The following is a 25,379-nucleotide window of genomic DNA, read 5'->3' as shown; positions in this document are numbered from 1 at the left end:
AGTAGATACTTTCTTGTTTGGGTATGCTTGTGAGTAACTATGAAAATATGATTCATACGTTTACTTTCTCCTTCCAGAGATAAAAAATTAATACAGTCAAGTTCCAAAAACTTGCTTATATTTTCCAAATATGCAACATGAGTTGGTAACGTTCCTCTTTGTAGACACATGGCACAAGTTTCACTCTTCTTGGTGATAACTGAAGCTATCTTTGGCCAGTAAATTATTTCTCTTACCTGATCTAGGGTCTTTTCTTGACCTATATGTTCATCATATTACATGATGATGTAAAGCATGCTTTGGGTCAATAATGAGACAGTCAATAAGCATTTATTAAGCACTTACCATGTATTAGAAACTATTTTATGCACTAGTAATACAAAGCCAAAGAGAAAGACAGTCCCTGTTTTCAGAGAACACATAGGAGGAATCTGAAAAGGGGTCAGGGGTGGGGATGATATAGGTGAATTTCACAGCTGGAGTGAGCTTCCAGGATGAAGAGGTTTCCAGGGCTTGACAGAGACTGACTGGAGTGCAGCCTAGAGAGGAATGAATGGACAGCTGGGTAGCATCAGCTGCTTCTTCCATGTGTGGAATTAGTCACTGTCCAATATAGCATTTCATTGTACAGCTTCAACTTCTGCCATTGCTTCGACAGTAATTTGCCTCCAGCTGTTAGGGCCTTAAGATGTGATGGGTAATTATGCTTTTTGGTTTCTATTACTTGTCTTATTCCTTCGTCAACCATCTGTTCTTGCTGCCAGTCATCCAAAAACTACTGTGGTAAGGAAAACTGGTTCAATCAAGATTCATGCATTTAGCATGTTCTCTGGTGAGTCTCAAGTTCTCAGCCACACTTATTATACCCTGATATAACTACTCTTGCAGCCTTATCACAGCCCTAATGTTCTATGGCATTCTGAACAAAGCATCTGCATCCACATTAGTCTTACCAGGCCTACAGTGTGTGCTAAAATAATTGGTCAATATTGCTTCCCCGTTCTGTCAAGCAGCATTCAACCTGAAACTTGTCAAGATATGTCAATGTATTCTTAACGGTACGTCTTTGCAGTTTTGCTCCTTATTACTGCAATCTTGGAACTTTTCAGTGACGGTCCAATTCAAAGTAAAAAATTCAAGTTTATGGACAGGGTAACAAGATTCATTATCAGAATAGAGATTGGGCTGTAAACCAAAAGCTGTATGGTCAACAGTTTGCCCCGGAAAGGGTTTAGGGATTGCTGTTGTTGCCTTCCAGGCCCAGGATGTCTTTTCCAGGAACAGTCCAGCCTAGAAGGACCAGGACACAACCCACTTGCATGATGACTTGGAGAGGCCCCCTTGGAGCCATAGCTAGCTATGGCCTCAGGCTCCTGGGGAATGATAGGTGGAGATTTCAGAATGCTCTGGGCCTGTTTCTATTCTAAATCCAGGATGAATTCCACTGACAGCTGTGGTCAAACAGAAAGTTCAGTGCTTGGTGAGAAAGAAAAGCAAAAAAGTGACAGTGTGACCATAGCCAGATATTTTATAACTTCTCAGAACTGTACAATGAGGGTGATAATACTTGCATTACTTAGAGGACTATTGAAGTCTTCTATAAATGTGAATTATTACTGTATTATCTTGAACTAGCTTAGACCCTGAGGGGAGTCAGATCCCAGAGTGGAACACCTTGAAAGGCCCCTCTGCATCTCCTAACTGCAAACAGGGGCACCCATATTGCTGAAAACTCGTGCAGTGTCAACAGGGCCTACTGCCGGAGGGCTCATCACATTTTGTTCTAGAAAGACAAAAATCAGCCATAGCCTCCCCACCCTCACCCTCAGCTCCCCCCGCCCCCAAATTATATCTCTAAAGTTGGAAAAGTGCTGAGGGTATACAGTCTGACTCTTCACTAAGTAGGAATCCCAACAATGGTGTGCCAAAAAATAGCCATTTATTTAGCTGTTTGAAGGCTGCTAAGGATGGGAACTCATTACTCTCTAGGTCAGCTGTTTCTATTTTTGGATTTTCTTTGCCTTAAGGAAACTTTTTCATAAAATTTAAAATCGACCCCTTTCCTTTTCTCCTTATGGTTCCTAGCTCTGCCCTCAGATTAAGGAAAACAAAGATTATTCTCTCTTTCGTCTGATGGCTCTACAGATACTGGAAGACAGATCTCATGCACTCTTTTCTTGTGGTCCCTAGTTAACAAATTACAAGTTCCTTCATGTGATTCTTGTATGATTCACTCCTAATCCCTTCACTATCCTGGTAAACTCTACCAGGCTATAGCTTTTTCATTGTCCTTCCTAAAAGATGGTTCTCGGAATTGCACACAATGATCTAGATTTGATCCAACAAGAATAGAATACAGTGGAACTACTGTTTCCTCATCATGAATATGCTTCTCTCAGAGGAGTCTAAGATCCCCTCAGTTTTTATAGTAATAATGATTTTGGCATATTGAGGTTTGTTTGTCTGGATGTGTAACTTCACTGGTGTAAGGAACTTCTGGTGAGGATACTCCCTGAACCAATGTAGACTGATACTTGATCTGTAACTTGGGATAATGACAGGTTAAATTACTTGACCAGGGTGAGTATGCCAAAAGTGGGACTTCAACTCGGGTTTTCCCGACTCAGAGGCTGCTCCTCATATTTATACAGAACACATAGTCACAGTGTTGATAGTATTAGATTTGGGAGTCAAGAAGACCCGAGTTCAAATCCTACCCCACTTACCAGTTGTGTGACTGAGCAAGTCATTTATTGTCTTTTGCCTCAGTTTCCTTATTTGTAAAATAGAGATAATGGCCCCCACCTTGCAGGGTTTTTATGAGGATCAAATGAGTATATACATAAAGCATTTGGAAACCTTAAAGCACCACATAAATATTAACTATTATTATTATGGATTACAATGCATTATCTCACCATATTCCTAAAATGTGGGTAGTGAAAGTATTATCTCTATTTTTCAGGTAAGGAAACAGGCTCTGAGAGACTAAGGAACTATGCCCCAGTGTTTCTGAGTTAGTCAGGCAGGATTCAAATCCAGATTTTCTAGTGCTCTTTCTCCTATGTAAATGTTATTATTATTATTGAAACTGTGGTTCAAAGCCCATTTGCAAAGGAATGTCCTTATTGGTGGAGATTACTTAGGGCTCCACACTTGTATGAACTGGTAAGAAGACACATTTCCAGACTCTCTTTAGGTCCCGGAAGGGAAATAAAGACTGGGAAACAGATACGTAGAGGTGCCAGCACCTAAATCATGTCCCTATCTTTAGCTTGCTAGAAACTTTGGGGAATTTCCCTTTGGGTGGGATCTTATCGTATTTTTGTTGAGCTGGATCTCAACCTGAGACTTTGCTCCAAGTGGGAGAGCTCATTTACTATTTTTTTTTTTTTTGCATATTATCATCTGTATACCTTCTGATTTGTTTGCCACCAGTTTGGATAAATGAGTTTATTTGCTGTGTTCACTGCAGAATTGAAATTTGTCAAGTCTAGGGCATTCTTCCATTAGGTAGAAATATTAGGTAAGTATATAAATCAGAAACTCAAAAAATTCATATTCAGTGGGGGAAGGTAAGCCCAGTACCCTTTTGCTGGGATCAGAGTAGCCAGCTTTTGGCCCCAACTGCCTGCTTCCCCTCCTGGTAAGAATCTATCTCCCTTAGAGAAAGGTAAGCAGAGGAGTTTGTAGAGATAACTATTCCTGCTTCCCTGTGTGCCACATTCTAGGCAGACCCATGTGGACAAACATAATCTACACAAGCAACATAAACTCCCCCCATAATTACATACTACAATTGACTCATTGAACTTACAGTACATTAAAATCTTGGTGGTAGGTTTTTTTTTTCTCTGTGGGCTGTAGTCTATAGACATTTCCATCAGGTATGCGGATGGAGGGGGAGGGGTTGGGAGTAGAATAGCAAGAAGTTATGTTTTCAGATCAAGACAGCCCAAGAAAGATGCAGTAAAATTGGTATGTCTGCCCTAGGACAGCCTGTCCTTACTACTCGATCCTGGAAATAGCTAGTCCTGCCAACCCCTCATCTTTTCCAAATTATCTGCTGAATGGGTGATGTTTCTACCCAGACTTCTATCTTGAAGCACTTCTCAAAGTGATTGAAATTTGAGCAACTTAACTTGTTGAGGAAACAGCATGCCTGCTGGAGGAGTAAACAAAGTAGTTTTATAACAGCCAAGACACAAAGTGGCCTGATTCAGGACTGAAAGCTTAAATTGTTCATGTGTGAGAATGAGCATGTGAACTATAGATAGGGAGGCTATGAACTCAAATAAAAAGGGAAGAGTATAAAGCTATAAATTAATTAGAAGCAGCTTCTGAATCAAAGAAATCAAATACAGGTGACTCCAGCACAGCAAATTAGTAACTGCTGAACAAGACGGGGAACATAATTCCTCTTCCTCTTCTCCAAAGTTCTTGAACTAGCAGGAAGAATAAAAATCTTCCTGAAGTTTGAGATAAATATTTCAGTCCCATACCAACCCATAAAAATAGGAGCACAGATAGGTTTTAGGGAGGGAGCCCTTCAAGGGTGTGTTCCCTAATTTCACATGATCCTGGCCAGGATCTAACCAAGTCCCCTGGAGGTTTAAGGTCATTTTTAACTGTCTAAAGCAGGACAGAGCCTTCAATCTCCTCTTAAGTGATTACTCAGGAATACAAACTCAACAGGTTAAGACTGTGGGTGTGTGATGAAAACCTATTAATATTATAGCACTTTGACTTACAAAGCATTTTATTCACCATAGCCCTGAGCAATATGTAGAACAAGTACTGTTATCCTGATTTTATAGATGGAAAACTAAAGTGGTGCAGTGACTTGGCTAGTTGCACAATGAAATGTTGGAACTGAGACTTCATACAACACAATCTCCTGATTCTGAGGCAGCCTTAATGAACCATATCAACTTCCTTGAGCATCAACTACTTCTCAAAACTGACCTTTGCATTTTGCCCAAATGACTAATTTCTAAACCACTAATCTCTGAACCTCAACTCATGGCTCTGAGACCACAACAATCTTTCTGGAACAGGGGTTTCCCTTGATGATGGGCAGATGATGTCTTTATCCCAGCCAGTCCATGACACAAAGGAGCACCAGTTTCCCCTACCCTGAAGACCATGGTGGTCCTTTGGGAACCAGGGCAGCAACATAACAAGGCTAGCCAGTAAGGATTACTATACATGTATTCTGGCAAGGGGTCTGAATCCAGTGGTTCACTGTAATAGCTACGGGCATCCTGGCAGGCAGGCAGAGATGAGTACAAAGGATGAGGAAAAAGCCAGCAGAGAATCCCCAAAGAGTTGTGGTGATGGGTCCACCTCAGAGAAAGGCTATTTGGTTTCCTTATGGGTCTCACAAGGCAAGCAAGGATAGAATTGGGAAACAATTGGAATACCTTTAGTCTGGGACCTGTATATTAACCTATGTGGGCAGATGGTATACATCCCTCATTCTAAAGACCCAAGGATAGGCTTGTCACTGTCATAGCAAAGGATTACCAAACCAAGTTTCTAGCTTTTATTTTCCTCCAACCCATTGTCCACCCAGGAGGCACACTCCAGTTGACAAAGTCTTCCCAGTTACCCCCACTGGGGCCAGAAGATGAATGGTCCCTAGATGCATTCAGATGGTAACCTATCAGGGAGGATGCAAAGAGAACTGATTCCTGTACTAGCTAGAAGCCCTTAATAAAATCTTACACTTAGAAATCTAAGAACTATTTGTTGAATTGAATTAAGAAGTTGGACTGGGTGATGAGATCTGTTCCTCAGGTTCTACAAGTCATATGACTTCTCATATACTCCATGCCCTTCTCTTTTCAAATACACTTTTTACTGTTATCACATCTTGGAAGACACCCCTATTTCTAACTTCTCTATACAGGCAGTTTCCTTCCTCTTCCTTCCCCATCCCATTTTTTCCTCATCATCTCTTCTTGTCTTTTGGAGGCTGTATATTGTGCTCCTAGATGTGTACATGTGGAGAACAAGTAAGCTGGATGGGGCTGAGAAACAGAACTTTTTCTGATAAAATGCTAATACTTGGGATAGAGCCTGAATCCTTAACTCTGGCATTATCAATAACATGATCTCACCCAACAAGCTTGCTTGTAGCACCTGACCTCCTGTCCTGGATTGGGGGGTATGGGAGGAAGGGAGAGTCAGCACATCCCTTTTAGCTAGGAATTCCAAACTGTTGTTGTTGTTGGGGGGGGGGGGTGTTAACAACATTTCATATAGCATTATAAAGTTTACAAAATATTTTTTTCACAACTATCCTGTAACAAAAATATTATCATCCACTAGCAAGAGAGGTTAAATTACTTGTTCAAGGTCTCACAATACAGAAGTGGTAAAGAGCTGGAAATTTGAACCCAGGTTCTCTTGATTCCACAATCAATCTTTACGCTGCTTTCATTTACTACATACCATTGCCACTGTGGAAATGGTTATGTACCATTCCTTTGTTCCCATGCACTAGAGATCACTCACTTATTCCTCTCTCCTGTCATGTCAAATTATTTGGACAATATCTCTGAGTCTACACTATTATGGGATCGATACTAATAAAGACCATAGAACTTTCTCCAAATTTGGATTACAAATGTGCTGAGTGAGTCAGATCCTGGCATCCCACTTCCTGACCTCCCCCCACCTACTAACATAAGGAAGACAAGAAACTTACTTCTTTTCTTCCTTCTCTCAGTACCTTAACACTGGCAAACAGACACAACAACAGTTTCACAAAAGCTCCATTAGTGGATTTATTTGCACTGTAAGGAAGGGAACGGAAATGTCTTGTCTTTTGCCGCAGGGTTTCCACGTGCCTGACGTAGCCAGCGGACAACAAACCTTATCACCTGGTGTGGGTTCAAAACATAGGGGTCCCCAGGCCTGTCACATGGCCACACAGTAGGCAGGAATGATTAAGGGCTTTATTCCATGCGTTGTCTGTCAGAGGCAGGGGCATGTACAAGTCAACACACGTTGCAAATGAGTTTACATCTGTTCAAACACAGTAGAGATTTCTTTTGTTCAGAAATGCCCCACATGGAGGAGACATAAGAGAAAAACCAGGCAGGCCTTCAAATATAGAACAAGGCCAGAAGATATGAAAACCTGAAACACAAACAGGTTCTGGTGAAGACATGACTTTGGGAGACAAGCTGTGTTCAAATTAAAATCCAATTGAACATTAAATTCCCTCCAAAATGGAAACTGTTCAGCAATGCAGCTTAACAAGCAGGTTCTCTGACCTAAGGACAAATACTGATTCAAAATACTGATGCTGAGTTAATTTCAAAGTCCTGTAAAGTTTGGGCTTGGGTAGTAGTGGTGGTAAAAAGGAGCTAGGGAAATGGGGCTAAATAATCTGATCTTTGCTCTGCTCCTCTGTCCTTGACTTGTGCTAGGACATCTCAGTCGTGATTAGAGGCAAGAGACAATATTAGTTACTCCTGGCACTAAGTCAGAGACCTAGGGCCTAGCCTCCTGGACCCTTCTGTAGGAGAAGTAAACAACTGAACATTGCTTCTCAGCATTCTCCATTATGAACCCACAAAGGCCAAGAACATGTGCTATTGCCAAGATTCTTGGGTTTGTAACAGGTGTTCTGGGGGCCAAGGAGAGGGGATAGTTTTGGTGTTAAAGAGATGAGAAAGGGACTTTTTTTTTGTTCTGTTTTGAATATAAAAATTATTGTAAAGACAAGGGACAGACCCAAGACAACTAGCTGAACTTGCTGCTGGCTTTTCTGATTCTAATATTCCAAATATAAGAGTTACAGGTCTCAAGTTCATCTACAAAAAAGGTAATAAAAATTAAACAAAATGGCACCTTCAACAGAATAGAACAAAATCTTACAACAGCCTCATGGAAGCAGAGGCCCAACAGTGCTAGCTCCAAGAGAGACACAAAAGAAGATTCCAAATCTTCACTCCACCCAAAAGTAAACAAAAAGCTAAACATGACTGTTCTGCATTCTCTGAATAAGTTAAACTTCAATTCTTCTCCAATGTGTCCACACAAGGAACAGGGTCCTCTGCCAGTGGAAAGGAAAGGCAAGAAGGGGAGGCTACCCAAAAATAAAAATAGAAGTGGGGGGAAGAATAAGGAAGAGAAGAAGAGTGCACAAGCTAAAAAGAAAGAGGAAGGGGGGAAGGGTGGGAGGAAGGAAGGAAAAAGGAAGAGGAAAATGAGGGGAAAGAAGGGAGGGGAAGGAGGCAGAAAGGTAAACGGAAGAAGGGCACAGGAGAGGGGAGGGGAGAAGAGAGAAGGGCAGAAGAGATAAAGAATGAGAGTGCACAGGCAAAAGCAGTTTATGGTCACAGAAGTAATCAAGTTCCTTAAGGGGATTATAATATGCAAATCAGTGCTTTGCAAATTCTCCCCTCTTCAAGTGCCTCAGCAAGGCAGTGGAAAAAATGTCTTTTGGACAAATCCAGAAGTGTTCCAGAGGGTCAGTCAGGGTGGGAAGCTGGTCTGAAGGGCCCAAAGGCTGCTAGTCCTCAATGATGATAGGCTCCTCATTCACTGGCAGGGGCTGCTGCCTGAGTTGTAGGGACTGGCTTGGTCGAAGGATGATGGGCTTGTAAGGGCGACGGGCGGCTCGTTTTGTTTCAGAAGATGAAAGCAACTTTCGAATTTTCCTACAAATGTAGAACAAACAGCCACAATATTTATTAAATATATCCTCCCACAAAAGAAAGGTTGGTTTTAAAGATGGGCCCTTAATCTACCCTGGCCCTTTCTGATTCAAACTATACTTTGAATCTATGAAACCTTTCAATTTTCTACCACAATATGAACTCTCTGCTTCAGTGCCTCAGCTCAAAAGGTAAAGACTTGGACCTGAAGGAAAAAGAGGGAATTTAGTGAGTAGGAAGATAGGATGGAGGGAAAAAGAAAATTGAGTCAGTCTTTTATTTTTTTGCTTTTTTGGAGGGCAATTGGGGTTACTTCACTATCAGATGACTCCTCTTTTTTAGAGTGCATCTTTCTTTTCCTCCCACGCTTGCCTTTCTTGGTTGCACCTCCATTTTCGCCATCTATACCATCTAGACCAGTACAATTGCCAGCATGCCTTGCCATTGTGTTCCAGTGTGTGAACGTTATACCGCACTTAGAACAGACAAAGGCAGCATGAGCAAATCTGGGGTCATATCACATGGCTAGTAAGTGTGTCAAGTGTCTGAGGCCGGCTAGATTTGAACTCAGGTACCTCCTGACTCCAGGGCCGGTGCTCTATTCACTGCGCCACCTAGCTGCCCCTTGAGTCAGTCTTTTAAAGACAGCAGCTCCCACTTGTGTAATGCTTCAAGGCTCACAAGACATTTTCTTCACAACAATTGTGACAGAAAGAGAAGTGAGGCACTGAGTGTTCAGAAAGGTGAAAGGTAACAGTACGTATGAGAGCCAGGACTTGAACAAACACACTATTTCTAACTCTGAGACTAATGTTCTTTCCACTATACATTGCTGCCTCTCTGGAGAAAGAACCTTTGGTGGTCAAACTGATCTGCAGATGGAACAGCAGCTTTTTAGGAAATGCTCTTCTCAAAACCTTTTTGAAGTCTTGGAGGCCAAGTCCACTGGTTGGTTCAGATCTATATTTTTAGCTTTTTAATTTAATTCTCTAGTCTACAGGGCACACACATATTTCTCCTACTTAGGGCCCTAGAGGAAAGGCCCAAGGTGAGGGAGAAGCATGAGGAGGAGAAAAGGAAGAGGGGTGGGACAGGGTTTTTCTTTGGGCTGTAAACTAGAGTCCTTTGTATCTAAGGACTTCATTCAGCAGAAATGCAGAAAGGCCCATTTCTCCCCACAAGTACTACTTTCATTGATAATATAAGTTAATAGGTCACCCACTCCATTCATGGACCTGAAGGAAGCCCCGTCCTACCTGGTTTCCTCTGTGGCCATGTAAAACACATCATCTGGAGCATCAATCCAATTCATCCTCCTCCTTTTCACTGGAGGCAGGGATCCACCACGGATTAATCTGACTTTTGTTGGATAGGATTTTCCATTGAGCAGCAAGTTTCGGCTTGGTCCCTAACATAATATATAAGAGGTAATAACTATATGGCCGATAGCCAGTCCATATTTGTAGATGACATATATAAGGAAAGGGAAAAGGAGTGACCGTTCTTGACAAGTTTACCATATGGCTAAATGAAGTGCCTTAAACAAATAAGACTGACTTCAGAGTAGGAAAGCATCACCTCAGAAGTTGAGGGAGGAAACAAGGCATTCAAGAGCCTCACTTCTTCACCCCATCCTTGTGAGAAAAGTTTCCTCCCTTCACTCACATATGAAAGATTTTATGTAGTTTCCAGTATCTCAGCATAACTCATAATTCTTCTTCAAGACCTCCTAGTTAGACCTGACCAAGGGAAATCTGGTACTGATCCTTATAATGTCAGGGAGGACTGGAATGCTTTGGGAAGTGGTATTCTTCTCACTACAGTGTAGTCACTGAGGGAGGGAATGTACACTGAAGGCAGGAGAGACAGATGTACTTCCAAAGAACAAACTCTAAATTTTGCTGCTTCACAGCATCTTACTTTGTTTTATATGAATGTTGTTGGCAACTCTAAGCCATCCTACACTTTCCAGGACATTGTTCTTAGCAAATTATTTACCAAATTGCCAAATTCTGATTCTCCAAGGAGGTCCAATGAGATTTCTTTATATAACTGGTCAAAAGGGAATACTTTTTATCTCAGCAGCACAACTTAGTTGCATTCACCTTCATCAAGCAAATATAAACACTTCTTTTCCCAACCCCAGCAATGCTGCAGATTTTCTGAATCTTAGAGAACAATATTGAAAAGAGGGCTTAAAATATTGATAATTGAAGAGAAAATTTTTCGGCTGTATCAGGGAGACAGCTTTTATCGTCCCTGATTTCAGATCAAATTCCTAAGGAATATTCTGGGTTGGATAGTCAGCTTTGCCCTGTCCTATATGGCTCAATCCACCCATGTTTACTGTTACCATGGCATGACCTACGCTGAGTTCTGGTTGGCATCTCAAGAATGTTCCCCAAACCAAAGAAGCAGGAAAGCTATTTCTAACCCTGCCAAGAGTTAGGGTGTGGCTCCCTTTTACCCAATAGTCAACAGATACAAAAATGTAGCCAGTCTCCTCTAAAAGCAGAGGTGGCAAAATGGTCTGCAATTAAGCCTTCACAGCATCACTTCCCACTCAAATTTCACAATGGTTTTAGGTCTAGCACCTCATCAATGCCTGGCATCTAGCTCATGTGGCTCTGTTTGACTGTGAAATGATACATACAATAGGAAGAGGTAGGGGAGAGATGGTAGTCAACTAGATGATCATTCTAAGGTGTCAGTCACAGATTATGAAAAATCAGACCATGACTTGGGTAGCTGGAGGTCTGGGAGACTAATTTCCAGCCTCATAAACACACAGGAAAGTACCAAAACACAGTGTTAACACACAGAGCCAAGGCCAGACCAGCAACCCTGGTATTATTTCACAATGTCTCAGACTATTTACTTCTGCCCTCTACTCATACTCTTGTTCAATGAAGATCTATTCTCAGCAGACCCCTTCCCACATCAATTAGCCTCAAGCCTGCTTTGTATCCTAGCTCTCTGCACTCTTCCTTACATTGTCCACACGCTCACTATTAATAGCTGCTTGTCTTATCACCCTCTTGCTAGCCATGGAAACACAGTGTTCCAGTCAAATGCCTTGAATAAACTCTGGAGAGTGATATCTCTATCTGCCTGGAACTGGATAAACAGTAAAGCTCCCCATACCTCTCTGAGAGGAGACAATAAAGAGGTACGTGCGATAAAGAAGGCTTTCAGAGAAGCTCTATCTAGACACAGGCAGAGTTTTTTCTCTCTTACCATTTGTCTGGTTGGTCCATGGTTAGCCAGTCCTAACAAACAGGAAAGAGAATAGAGCTTTGTAAGACACCAAATTTCTTCCATGATAGAAATCATATAAAATTTTAAAAGATAGAGATGTTTTAGATTTGTGCTTCCTTCTAAAATGGTATTTTTGACTAGCAAACCCATTCCGTGGGGCACCACGAATTAAGGAATTCAACTTTAGTATATGCTAGAGAGCCCAGGTTCACCAAGGGAAAAAAAAATCACTATCTCTGAGGCATACATTCTGGGTCTAGAGATTGTAGGGGTAACATACGTAAGGAAAAAAGAAAACTACTTCTAAGCTATGGCCAAATCCCTGCATATTTGAGACAAGCTTGATGGGAGGAGGAAGCAGCAATGCTATCCAGTTAGAGGCAAACTTTTGATCAAACCAGACTCTCACAACTTCTCTCTACTGTTAGGTAAGGGCCCGGCTCTTGACTCACTCAGGAGATAAGGTCTGACTTTACATTTCTTTGCTTCCTAGAATCACTAGCTGCCTCACTGTCCTGTCAGTTCTTTCCTTTCTAGGGTGCACTTAACTTTACAGAGCACACTGAGGGGTTTACAAAATAATAAAGCAACTATAAACAAGTAAATAAATAAGACAATGAACAGAGTTCTTAAGGACTGGTCTATACAGAGATGACTGAGATACTTCTCTAAGGCCCAGGCAAACTAGCCCTTAAAGTTTTACTAATCATTTTGAAACGTAAAGTTCTTGAAGGCATATGAGTCCCAGGGTCATATTTGGGGAATTCTGAGCCGTACCCACATTTTTTTTAATGTTTACCTTGATACTCAAGTACCAGCCACAATACTAACCCCTTTATTTGTGACTAGAGGAAGACCCTCAGGGCTGCCCAACAGGCCCTGCTCAATGATAAATCTTTCTTCCTTTGCCATAAAAGAACAGGGGAGATGAGGGGAAAGCCAGGGCAAGTACATTGCCCATCGTTCTGGCTCAGAATGCCAACTCTTCCCCCCCCATGCCCCTTTCCCAGAATTATATAGGCATAAGCACTGGAAGCCAAGACCAAACAAAAAGTAGTTGTTTCCTTGAGTCATGGTTCTTGCTTGCTCCTGAGGATACTCAGATCCCTTTCAGCTCCACATGCTTACAGAAAGCAAAAATGCCTAAGGAAATAACGGCAATATTCTCCAGGTTGTCTGTGTGGAAGAATAGTGGGGCATCCAGAAGCAGGAAGAAATTATCCAAATCATATGTAACTGCTATCTATCACAGAACAAATGCCCTTAATAAAAGGATTTGTTCTGTAAAACTTAGACTCAGTCAAAAGGCCACACCCTTGACAGACTGATCCAAACGTTGGGAATCCTCTACTACATGGAATCCTCACTAATCCTGACCACACCTCTGTCCCCAATATAAGTATACTGCTGGGATTTAGCAACCTGCAGTTATGGCCAATACTCATACATGTGCTGATCCATACATTGAATGTTAGTAATCTACTTCCCTAAACCAAGTCTTAGATACCTTTATCTAACAGTCCCACTCTACCATTTGTGCACTATGACACTAAGGATCACCTCAGGGCTCAATCTTGCAAAACAATGCCACTGGTGAGTTGTGAAAGAGTAAAACACACAGACCCACAGACACACACACACCCCTGGTGTACCAAACTAAAAGGTAATCTAAAATTCTAAGTACTTGTAAATCCTGTTCTAGACAGTCTCCAAAGAGTCTCCTGCCTATAACAATATGAGTTCCATTTATAACAATTTAGGGCTGTCAAAGCAAGAAAAATAAATGAGAAATAACTAAATGTCCTTGGTGATGAGTCTGATGGTCAGTACTGCCCTATCCTGCTTTTTTAGAAAAGTCTAAATAAATTACTTCAGGTTGCTTTTTCCCTTTTCCTGGAAGCTATTCCCTTTAACAACCCCAGGGAAAAAGTCACACGTCACTGCAATATTGGAACCTGTTTTTCATCATATCTGATGAGGCTAACCATGCCGAGGAATACACATGGTATCTAGTGACTATCCAGTGTAAGAAACTCTGGAGAACTAGCAAGCGGATAAGTGGGTGAAATCTCTTGGGGGTTTTAATAACTCTATCCTTCTATACAGGAAACGTTTTGGTTTTAGAACCAATTTGAGAAATTCTTTTTCTTTGTTCTGCTTGGTTTAAGGCTTAAAAAAAAAAAACCCTAGATCTATGATTTCACTGGTATAGAGGAACTTCCAATGAAGAACTACCTTCTAATGATATAGGGTGACACCTGCTCTGCAACTCAGTCTTAGAGGGAAGCCAGGAAATTCACGTTTTCTTTATTTTAAGTCTCTATTTTTTATGCAACATGGCCTTTCTATTCTCTCTTTAAAAAACAATCTATGTTTATTTTACCTAGAAAAAAAAACCATGGGTCACTGAAGAATTAAATAAATAAAAAGTGAAGACTTTAATGTCAGACATGACACTCCCTGAATACCACACACAATCCCTATGGCTTCCATCAGCATTGATCCCACTGCTGGAAATATAGGAATCTGTTCATGTTAGTGTCTTTGTACTGGGCTTCACTTAACCAAAGACAGATTATAATGAACTAGCAGGTTTTGAAACCTAAACTGGATGATCACAAGGGTCAGACATACCATGCCTCATTTTACAGCTTGCCATTGAGGTGGGAAGAAAAGGGTTATCACTAGCCCTTCAAGCGTCTTATGCCCCTTAGTGATTTGCTGTATTCTGCTTTCCTCCACAAATCTTATAGTATAATATGATTTAAAATTGGAAGGGATCATTTAGTAGAAGCATCTAATTTTATAAATAAGGAAACTATTGTTTAAAGTGATAGTATAGGGTTTGAACCCAGAACTCTAAGTCTGGTGTCTAACTACCCAAGATTTTAGGAAATAAAGGTCCTCTCCTGGAAAAGGTGATGATCCAATGTTTATGAGAGTCACTTTAGACTAGATACTTAAGAAAGGATCTTTGAAAGGGTCTGGACTTTTCCACTGGCCCCTTGGGCAACTTAATGGAAAAGAGTAAATACAAAACAAACACGATAACATTCCAAGTTACTTACCTAAGTATGTTCCTATCAAATTGGCAGATTGGCAAAGTAAAAGAAAAAAAAATAGCTCAGTGTTACACAAAGGAGCTGTGACTAGTAGGGAGCAATGTTCAACAGGATCCCACCCTCCAGATAGTCAGATGCAGAGAAGCAGAAGAGAGCCACTTTTACTCCATGGGAAGGGAGGTGATGGTGAGTGAATACTATACTAGTAGCTTACCTGAGAAAGAAAAGGTTTATGAATCAGGACACATCAAAATGCCTTGTCTGGGTCTATTCAGAAATGTTTTCACAAAGCAGTAACACTAGGCATTGGACAATGAGAAAACAGTTGCCAAAGAAAAGTTTGCAGGTCAAACAAATTAAGTCTTTTAAGGGAGTGAGAAATACTAGCATTCTGAGAAAAGAAAAAGCCAACTATCTCTGACTCCAGTCACATTGATATCTGTAGGAGGAGAGATTTCATCCATAGAAGATCCCCAGCTTTTGGCCCTTAGGCAAACTAGAGTGAATATCTTCCCTAAACACTAGGCTACCAAGCTTTGACATTATCCAACTTCCAACTGTTCTAAGAAATACCAGGTCCCAGTCATACACAAAATCTATCTGCCTAGGGTTTAGGATCTAGAACCTCAGGCTTTCCTCCTCTGAGGCTTCAAAAAAAAAAAAACCCCAGGAAATTTGAGTACGATGAGACACCGGTAAGGAGGGAGAAGTGAGGGTGGGACTTCTCTCCTTCATCCCTGTTAGCTAACCAGTGTGAAGCTCTGAGGACTAGTATATTTGATGATGCTCACCTGGGTATAGGAAGTTCAGCTGGCAGAAGCTATTCAGGGACAAGTTTTAAAAGCAGGTGAGTTAGCAACATGTATCTTCTACTGACTCTTCTGGGATCAAAAACTGACTTTATTAAGAGAAAGTTAGTAGAACTCTGTCTTAGGCCACATCTCTTACTGAGTCAACACGCCCTTGTTCCTAGGTACACTCACTTTCACAGCCATCCATGCAAACCTGACTGCCTAGGTAGGACAGGAAGGACCCAGAAACAGCTGCCCACCTCAGGGTAAGAGTACAGAAGGTGGCACAGTGTGGTTCAGCTCTGTTCCCTTACCTCTCCATTTATACCCATTCCTCTATCCACCCAGAAATTAACTTCTAACAATCCCCCTTTCCAAAAGACAGAGGACCAGCAGGCATGAGGCAGACTAGGTAAGCAATGTTCAAGGGTCAAGTTAGGGGAGATAAAAACTAATGAGTTTAGAAGAAGTCAGATTGAAAAAATTTAAATAAGGTTCAACTATGCTGGTTAAAACTCTCTAAATGAAATAATCAACAATCATAAAGATAGTTCAAATGAGACATGGGAGCTCAAGGAGATCATCATGGGAAGAAAATAATTACTGCTAATCATGAGACAACACATGTACAATACCTTCAAAACATTTTTGTAAATGAGTTATTATAGGCTATCGGTTGCTTTAGAGACTTGATCCTACAGGGTGTCTGAAGGTACCTCAATAGATTATTCTAAAACAAGAACCACTATTGCCAATGAGGTCAGGCTCAGTCTAATGAAGCCTCTTAAGACAAGTCATGCAAATTTAATTTCTTATACTGTGAATTTATGTATCCATAGACTGTTTGATATTTCATAGAGAGAGCATCTACTGTCTCTGATCAAGTCTGTGTTTATAGAATTAAATCCTTTCTACTCTTCTAAAATAAATGACGAACATACTATTGAAGCTAGAGGAGGTATAAACAAGAAGTTTTGAGAGAAATGTTAAAAGGGAAGGGGAGCAAAACTAATTCCAGGCCCCAAAGTACCCCGATCTGGAACAGAATGATGAAAGCAGATTATTACACTGTCTTATCAAAAATGCCTATAGAACATTCTCCTGGGTTCAGACAGAAGAATCAGATCATATGCAGAGATTCCCTTCTAATGGGAAGAGTTTCCAGTGTCCTCTTCTCATATTAAGAGGGAGAGACTGAAGATGATATCCCAGGAATGACCAGGAGGAATCTTGTCAGTCTTATCTCTATTATCTGCTGGTCACCACGGCTTTTCTCTGCAGAAAGCTCCATTATAGTCTCTGAGAAGCTAACTCTGTCTCCATTGTCTAGCATTCCCAGGGATACCAGAGATTTTTTTTTTGGTTCTTTTTTTAGTAACCTCTCAGAGCTTCAGTACAAGAATGTACATAATGACTTTTGTGTTATTCCAATTTATGGAGATGCCCTTTTCTTGACACTCCCTAGGCAACACTCTCTCCAGGAGGCTGAATTCTGTCCTTGTTAACTACTCCCCTTTCAGCTACCAGAACTGTAGACAAGTAAACTAAGTCACAGTTGTGCTGTGTATCCTGCCAAACCTAAACTCCTCTAGGAACATTTAAGATTTAAAGCCTGAAATTCTACTCGAGAAACCAAGTGCTAGACCTAACTCCATCATGGTTCTTCCCAAGGTTTCCAGGAAGTTGTCTGTAGCCTCTGTCTTTCTATAGGCTGTTCTCAGATGTTTCTGCAAATAGGTACAAACAGCTAAGGTGGGAACCAGCCTAGTGATTATTCCTGAGTAGTAGGGCGGAATAGTTACTATTATTTAATTGGAAAGATTGTCGAGATAATTCAGAGTAGAATCAAGTTAAGTTCGAATGGGATAAACACTGAGCTAAACACCTGCCTCAGTTAAGCAGAGGCACTCGCCCCACGACTCTCTGCCATTGTAAGGGACATAGGTCCCTGTGGCTCAGTGGCAGAGAGGCCGGGTTTGGGATAAAAGATGCTTTGTTTTTTTTTCAGAATAATCTACTAAAATTTACATGAGGTTAGAATCATGTAGGTTTTCCCTATCCCCTAAAATCTCTCAGTATCAGATTCAAGGATAAAATCAAGCTTATTGTGTATAAGTATGTATAACTTTTGGTTAGAGGATATATGCAAAATCATTCATGAGAAAAAGCACAGAATATTAGACTTCAGAATCTAGTTCAACTCTCTTTTATATGGATGAGGAAATTTGAGGAGTCTGGACTGGCAGAGTGACATAATAGGAAAAAAAGACCCTATCTGGAGCTATAGGAGCAAGGTTTTAATCCCAGATTTGCTACCTGTGACCTTGGGCAAGACTCTTTGGGGCTTTGGGAAGTATCATCTTCAGGGTCCTTTCCCAATAAAAACCCATAATTTCATGACTTATCCAATGTCACACAGCTAGCTAGTGGTAGAACCTGCAGTCAAATCTTCAGATTCCTAGTCTATAGCACATATAGAGCAGGAATCAGGTGGGCCAAAGACACCATATGTAATTCTCCTCAGAGAGCTCACTAACATTCACTGTTTACAAATGATCTTCTTTGGCTAACCCAAATCTATTCTGGCCTTACATGAAGAAATGCTATTTCCCTCAGTTCCCCAGAGAAAAGGAGATGGTTTAAAAATTCAGTTTCCCCCCATAGGGGAAGTATTCAAAGTACAACAATGTGGGTGAAGCCTTGTAAATGTGGCAGAGTAATAGCCTAGAAATAATGATCTCAGGAGAAGGGAAACCAACTTGGGATAGAAAAAGTTGGGCTTTTTCAGGTAAAATAACAACTGCTTCTGTGGTGGCCACAGACTGATATTGAAGGGGGTTAGCTAGCCCAGGAAATTCTATGGGTCACTGTAATAGTAATGGCATTGGTTTTTGGTTTGATTGTGTTAAAACGCAGAGCTTGTTAATCCCACTTGTGGGATAGACTTGTAGAGAGTGCTGAACTGGGAGGAGCTGGTGACGTAGATTTGGAGAGACACAAGAGAGGCAGAAGAACTTTTTGGAAGCAGCACTTTTGGAGGCAGAGAGAGACTGAGAGGATTGCTGAGGGCCACTCTGAATTGCCCTGGACTTTTGAGACCTGCCCCTGGAGCTGCCAAGGACTGAGGAGACATGGCTATTTTGCTGGTACTTTGTCTGTCTGTTTTGATGTTGTTTTGCCAGATTTGTCCACTGGTGAAAGACAGTCCTGTTGTTGCAGAGGTCTGGGAACCTGGCTGTTGGTTAAGAGACTGTCCTGCAGACAGAGAGTGAATACTGTCCACTGGTGAAGGAAGAGTGCTGCTGTTGCAGGATTCTTGGAACCTTGCTGTTGGTTAAGAGCTCCTGAGACTGTTCTGCAGACAGAGAGTGACTACTGTCCACTGGTGAAGGACAGTGCTGTTGTTGCAGAATTCTTGGAACCTTGCTGTTGGTTCCGAAGCCCTGAAGAAGGATTTTCTTGTTGTATGTTTACAGAAATCCTGGGAGAGGGCTTTGCTAATGTTTTCAGGGGTCCTAGGACTGTTATGCAGACAGAGGATGAATTAATGAAGGATTGGCAATGTATTGGCCTTGCTAAGCTTTGTCTCCCCAGGAACAAAGATTGCTGAGAACTTGCCTCCTGTCAAGATGAAGGAAAGACCTCCATTTGGGTATTAAGTGCTGTGCTTAAACTTGTTGTAACTCTGGGGTAGATTTCAATTGTGATCCAGGGGTGGGGAACTTTTGACCTTTTTGTTTTCTATGATTGAACAAATGAAAGTACTTTACTTATGATTGGAAACTAATCTCCATTTGAGAAGAGGGGCTTTGTGATGGACTAAATGAAGGTACAGCCTAGGGGTGGAGTAGTATTTAGAACAGGGACTTTGTAATTGATTGAATGAATGTAAGGTCCTGAGGTGGGGTAGTACTTGGAGATTATTTAATCACACTTAGTAAATGCTATATTTTGAATGATGTCCTATTTTGATCTTCTCTGTTCTTAATTTGTCACTGAATAATGGAGAGCACCTATGCTGGTATTTTGAACCTTGGGAAGTTGCCTTTCCTTCGCATTACATTACAGTCACTGTCTAGGTCTGGGGATTCTTAGGTCACAATTTTTTAGTTCTGTAACTCAGCAATATTATGCTTTATCTGACCTTATTTCCCTTAATAACAATCTGATCCGAATACCTGGGCAGCTGGGTGGTAAAGCAGATAAAGTGCTGAGCCTGAAGTCAGGAAGACATATCTTTGGAGGTTAAATCCAGCCTCAGACACTTACTAGCTGTGTGACCTTGGGCAAGTCATTTAACCCTGTGTGCCTCAATTTCCTCTTCTGTAAGATGAGCTAGAGAAGGAAATGGCAAACCACTTCAGTATTTTTGCCAAGAAAATGGTATCATGAAGAGTCAGACATAGCACCAACAAAAAAACCCCAAATACCTAACCTTTGCTTCTAGGTAGGTTGATGGGAATGAAAGGAATACCCAGTTTGGTCAGGGTAAGAACTAGTAGCAGGGGTAAGGTGATATAGAAGTCAAAGTGTCTAACAAATTTTAGAATGACAGAATACACTTCAGTGAAGATGACTGAGGTACATCATGGCTGATCCTGTTCTTGTTTGGTATCTTCTTTCCTCTTTGAAAAAAACCCAAACCAATATACAGGCACTGGGGCATAGAGATGTGCCCTACTGGAAAGTCGGAGGGGGGGATGGGAGAAGATATGGGAGAGCAGATTGGCGGAGGGGATATCCAGTGGGATCGCTATTTTGGGGTGGTGGGTAGGGGAAAAACGGGGAGAAAATTTGTAACTCAAAATCTTGCGGAAATGAATGATGTACACTATAAGTTAATAAAGCATTTGATTAAAAAAAAAAAAAAAGAAGAAAAAACCCAAACCAGTCATTTGGCTTTGAGGTATCTTTAAGGCAATCTATAAGCTACCTATTTGTAAACTGGAAACTCCCTACCAATGACACACTAAGGTTTCTTGGGGTTTTTTTAGAGTAACAAAAAGATCCATTTTCTAGATATCACTATGTATGTGTAGAGGACTCCAGAACATCTAGAGTTTGTCTTCAAGTTGACTTTTCTTCTGGGACAGTATTTCCTACTTCTCACTGTTATTGCTTTCTTTTTTTCCAATTTATTTATTTTTAGTTTTCAACATTCATTTCCACAAGATTTTGAGTTACAAAATTTTCTCCCCATCTTTCCTCTACCCCACCCCAAAATAATTAGCCTACTGAATACCCCTTCCCCCAATCCATTTACTCTTATATCCTCTCCCACACCCCCCCCAACTTTCTAGACGGGCAAGATGGGTTTCTATACCCCAGTGCCTGTATATCTTATTTCCCAGTTGCATGCAAAAAACAATTTTTAAAAAATTTTAACATTTGTTTTTAAAACTTTGAGTTCCAGATTCTTTCCCTTCTTCCCTTCTCACCCACCTCCACTGGGAAGATAAGCAATTCAATATAGGATGTACATGTGTAGTTACGCAAAACATTTCCATAGTAGTTATATTGTGAAACACTAACTATATTTCCCTCCATCCTATCCCGCCCCCCACTTATTCTATTTTCTCCTTTGACCCTATACCTTTTCACAATGTTTGCTTCTAACTACCCTCTTCCCAATCTGCCTTCTATCACCCCGCCTCTTATCCTCTCACTGTTATTTCAATCAGTATTGGTACAGGGCTCATAGAATTAGCTTCCCTGACATGGTACTAAAAGTAGTAAGAATTTATAACTGAAACTTATCTTTAATTGGCAATTGTCCCACCATGTTTACTGGCAATTAATCAATCAACAAATATTTATTAAGCCAGGAAGTGTGAAATGCTAGGGATACAAAATCAAAAATGAAACATTCCCTGCTCTCAAGGAGCTAATTTTATCATGGGTATAAAGACATGTATAAATACATACAAAATAAATGATAGTTTAGAAAGAGAAGGCATTAGCAGTTAAGGAAGAAAGGATAAAAATAGTATTTATTAAGGAATAAAGGAGGGAAAGAAGAATTTATTCAGTGCCTAATGTACTAGACATTTACAGTGCAAGGCACTATACTAGACATTTTTCAATCTCCAACAACTCTGGGAGATAGGTACTATTATTATCCCCATTTTATACTTGAGGAAACTGAGGCAGAAATTAAAGTGACTTGCCCAGAGTCACACTGCTAGTAAAATCCATGAAGCTGGATTTGAACTGAGGTCTTCCTAACTCTAGGTCCAGCCCTCTATATCCACCAAGCCATCTAACTAGTTGGGGGAAGAGGATCAAGAAAAGATTATTGCAGAATGTGATATCTGAACTAAGAATAAAATATTTTAGGAAAATAAAGTGAGTTGGGAATATATTAGCATGGGGGGCATGGCCAATGTAAAGGCACTTGGGTAACAGATGGATTGTTATTTGTAAGGAATAATGTCAGTTTGACTAAACTACACAGTATAGGGAGTACTATATGGGATATTTCACCACATGTGGGATATAAAGAAAGGGGGCAAGTTGTGAAGGGCTTTAAAAGCTAAACAGTTATTATATTTGATCCTAAATGCAAGAGGAAGCCAGTGGAGTTCACCGAAAAGTTTAATACACATGGTTAGACCTGAGCTTAAGGAAATCACTTTGGCAGATGTGTGTAGAAGAGGACTTGGAGTGTTGAAAGACTAGAGGCATGAAGACCAATTAGAAGTCAAGATTAATTCCTAGGTTATATACTTGGAAAACCAGAAGGATGATGGTGCCTATGATAGAAATAGAGAAATTTAATTAAGAGGTTATTTTGAGGGGGAAAGTTGAGTTCTGTTTTGGACATGTTGAGTTTGAGATGCCTATGAGACATCCAGTTTGAAATTTCTAATAGGTAATTGGTGATGTACGACTGGAGCTCAGTAAAAAAGCTGGAGCTAGATATATAGATGTGAGAGTTACCTTCACAGAACATATATCTGAAATCATAGGAGCTAATGAGATCATCAAAACAAAGAAGAGAAAGAACTTACGACTGAGCCCTAGTGTAGACCCAGGGAAAAATATGGATGATGATCCAGGCAAAGGATTCTAAGACAGATCAGACGGGTAGGAGGGGGACAAGGAGAAAATGGTATCACAAAAACCCAGAGGAAGGAAGCAGTCAATGTTATTAAATACTGCAGAAAGGTCAAGAGGGATAAAAATTGAAAAAAAAGATCATCAGATTTAGGAATTAAGAGATCATTGCTAACTTTGGAGAGAACCCTTTCAATTGAATGATAAGCCAAGAGTCAGACTATGAAGGCTTGAGAAATGACTGAGGGGAAAGGCAATGAAAGGGAAGAGACATCAAGGATGATTATTTGAGATGGCATGATCTAGTGAAGGTTTTTAAGGATGGGGAACACTTAAACATGTTTGCAGGTAGGAGGGAAATACAAAGATAAAAGATCAGAGGGTGAAACTTACTTTGTAAGGCACAGGACTAATGCCATATATAATGAAATTGCCCTTGGTGAGATGGGTTACTTCTTAGCAATAAAGACCACTTAAAAGAGAGTGGGTTCACAGTGAATGGCCTCTACTTTTTACAAAATATAAGAGGAAGTCTTCAGATGAGAGGGGGAGAGTAGGAGAAAGTATGAAAGCTTGAGAAGATATGATTTGGAATGGGTTCTTTGGGGAAAAGGAAAGCGAATCTAATAAGATTAGGAGGGGTGAAAGGATTGCCTTGCTATAGTGAGGGCCCAGTTGAGGTCAGAGGATATAAATTTTTTGTGAAACCAGTCTGCACAGTCTTGCAAAACTTCCTTCAACACTGTTCAAAAGAACATAAGCAGAAACAGAGGAGTAGATGGTAGGAGTAATTCAGGGCTGGAAGAAATCCTTAGCAGTGAGAATGCAAGGAGGCAAAGGACAGTATGATTTTGAGGAAGCAAAAGAAAAACCTGATTATTTCAATAAACTCAAGAGGAATGGAGGAAAAAAAGGAGAGAATTAGGAAATTATTTCGATTGACTTCCTTCAACACTGTTCAAAAGAACATAAGCAGGTATGGTACTGAGTTAGTTAACCACAAGGTTGAGACTGGGAAGACAGGAAAGTCAAGCCATAATAGGGATAATGGTCTCAGAAGACAATGGCCTGAGGAATAGAGAAAATGGGAGCCATGAGTAAGATAAAGAACAGCATAGGAAGAGACAGAATGATAGATTAGTGATAGTATCAGACAGCAATCAAGAGTTTCTGGTCTTGGACATGGAATACTTGTGGGGGATAAGGAGATGTCAGGTGTGAACATCTTTCTGTATGGCTAAGGCAGAGAAAAAGAGTAGGTCACGAGACAGGAGACTAAGGAATTAGGAGGCAAGGGATGGGAGTTGGGGAGTTGAGGAGAAAAAACAAATAGCTAGGTATGAAACTCATAAAGAAAAGAGAATGACCTGGGAACTGTTAGACTACAGTCACCATATTCTGAACCGGATGATAAACCATGATAGAATGAGAGTGAACTTTGAAGGTACAAAGCTGTTGAATGATGGTGAGAGAGGGGAGAGGAGATTGGAAAAAGAGAGAGGAAAGAGATACAAGGGAGGGAGGTGTGGGAGAGATACCTTAGTCTGATTTTGAGAAAGCAAAAGAAAAACCTGATTATTTCAATAAACTCAAGAGGAATGGAGGGAAGAAAGGAGAGAATTAGGAAATTATTTCAATTTTCTTCTTTAATCTACATTATAAACTTGTTAGAGACTATGACTTCAAGTATATACTATTATTAACTAGGACAGGATTTCTACCTAAACCAGGGAGTTCTTAACCTTTTCTTGTGTCATGGATTCCTCCGGCCTAATAATAAGCCTAATAATGTTTTTAATACATAAAGAAGAGAAAAGATGGGAAGCAGAACCAGGAGAACATTATACATACAGTCACAATGTGTGATGACTAACTTTGATGGACTCGGGTCTTCTCAGCAATGCAAGGTTCTAAGACAACTCCAAAAGGTTCATGATGGAAAATGCTATCCACATCCAGAGAAAGAATTACAGAATCTGAATGCAATCAAAGCATATTATTTGCTATCTTTTTTGTTTTGTTTCTTCTTTCTCGCAGTTCATTCCATTGGTTATAATTCTTCTATGCAACATGACTAATGTGAAAATATGTTTAATGTGAATGTATATGGAGAACCTATATCAGATTGCATGCCATCTTGGTGAGGGGGAAGGGAATAGAGAGAGAGGGAAAAAATTTGGGACTCAAAAACTTGTGGAACTGAATGCTGTAAACTAAAAATAAATAATTTTTTAAAAAAGAGAAAAGATTACAGAGGAAACCTGAATACTGAAATAGCTGTCAAAATATTAAGAAAATAAGTTCATGGGATGCCAGGTTAGAAACTCCTAGGTTAAATAAAACAGAGATCAACACTGTTCAACTGTAAACGGACAGGAGGGAAGTCTGTGTCTACTTCTCTGGGGAAGTTCTTTTTAGGATTAAGAGCAATTTTGGTATAGTAAATTTGTAGCATTTAAAACTATAATTATATGTAAAACATCAACATGTTTACATATGTACAAAGCACAAATATATATAAAGTTTATAATTATATGTAA

The 25,379-nt window shown here is 40.4% G+C and overlaps 3 protein-coding genes across 12 annotated transcripts in view; all 3 read right to left on the bottom strand.

The window, feature by feature from the left end:
- The window catches only part of CRIP1 (cysteine rich protein 1), a 311,632-nt gene that overhangs the window by 97,995 nt on the left and 188,258 nt on the right, over positions 1-25,379 (bottom strand). The window lies entirely within an intron of this gene.
- Positions 1-25,379, bottom strand: part of CRIP2 (cysteine rich protein 2) — a 258,552-nt gene that overhangs the window by 44,915 nt on the left and 188,258 nt on the right. The window lies entirely within an intron of this gene.
- MTA1 (metastasis associated 1) overlaps positions 6,767-25,379 on the bottom strand; it is a 279,124-nt gene continuing 260,511 nt past the window's right edge. For 6 of the 9 annotated variants that reach the window (XM_069103876.1, XM_069103877.1, XM_069103874.1 and 3 more), the window contains 3 exons: positions 11,910-11,941; positions 9,929-10,080; positions 6,767-8,675 (listed from right to left, as the gene is read on the bottom strand). In XM_069103876.1, the coding sequence (XP_068959977.1) occupies positions 8,528-8,675; positions 9,929-10,080; positions 11,910-11,941 (332 nt within the window). In that variant the 3' untranslated portion in view covers positions 6,767-8,527. Of the gene's footprint in view, positions 8,676-9,928; positions 10,081-11,909; positions 11,942-25,379 lie in introns of those variants that run through there. The other 3 variants (XM_069103882.1, XM_069103878.1, XM_069103881.1) reach the window with 1 other exon arrangement.

This window comes from Petaurus breviceps, unplaced genomic scaffold, assembly GCF_028583685.1.
Source record: "Petaurus breviceps papuanus isolate PSGF00001 unplaced genomic scaffold, PetGlider_PUasm1.0 64, whole genome shotgun sequence".
NCBI lineage: Eukaryota > Metazoa > Chordata > Mammalia > Diprotodontia > Petauridae > Petaurus > Petaurus breviceps.
Note: the sequence above shows the minus strand (reverse complement) of the source record. Positions and strands in the feature narration are given on the sequence as shown.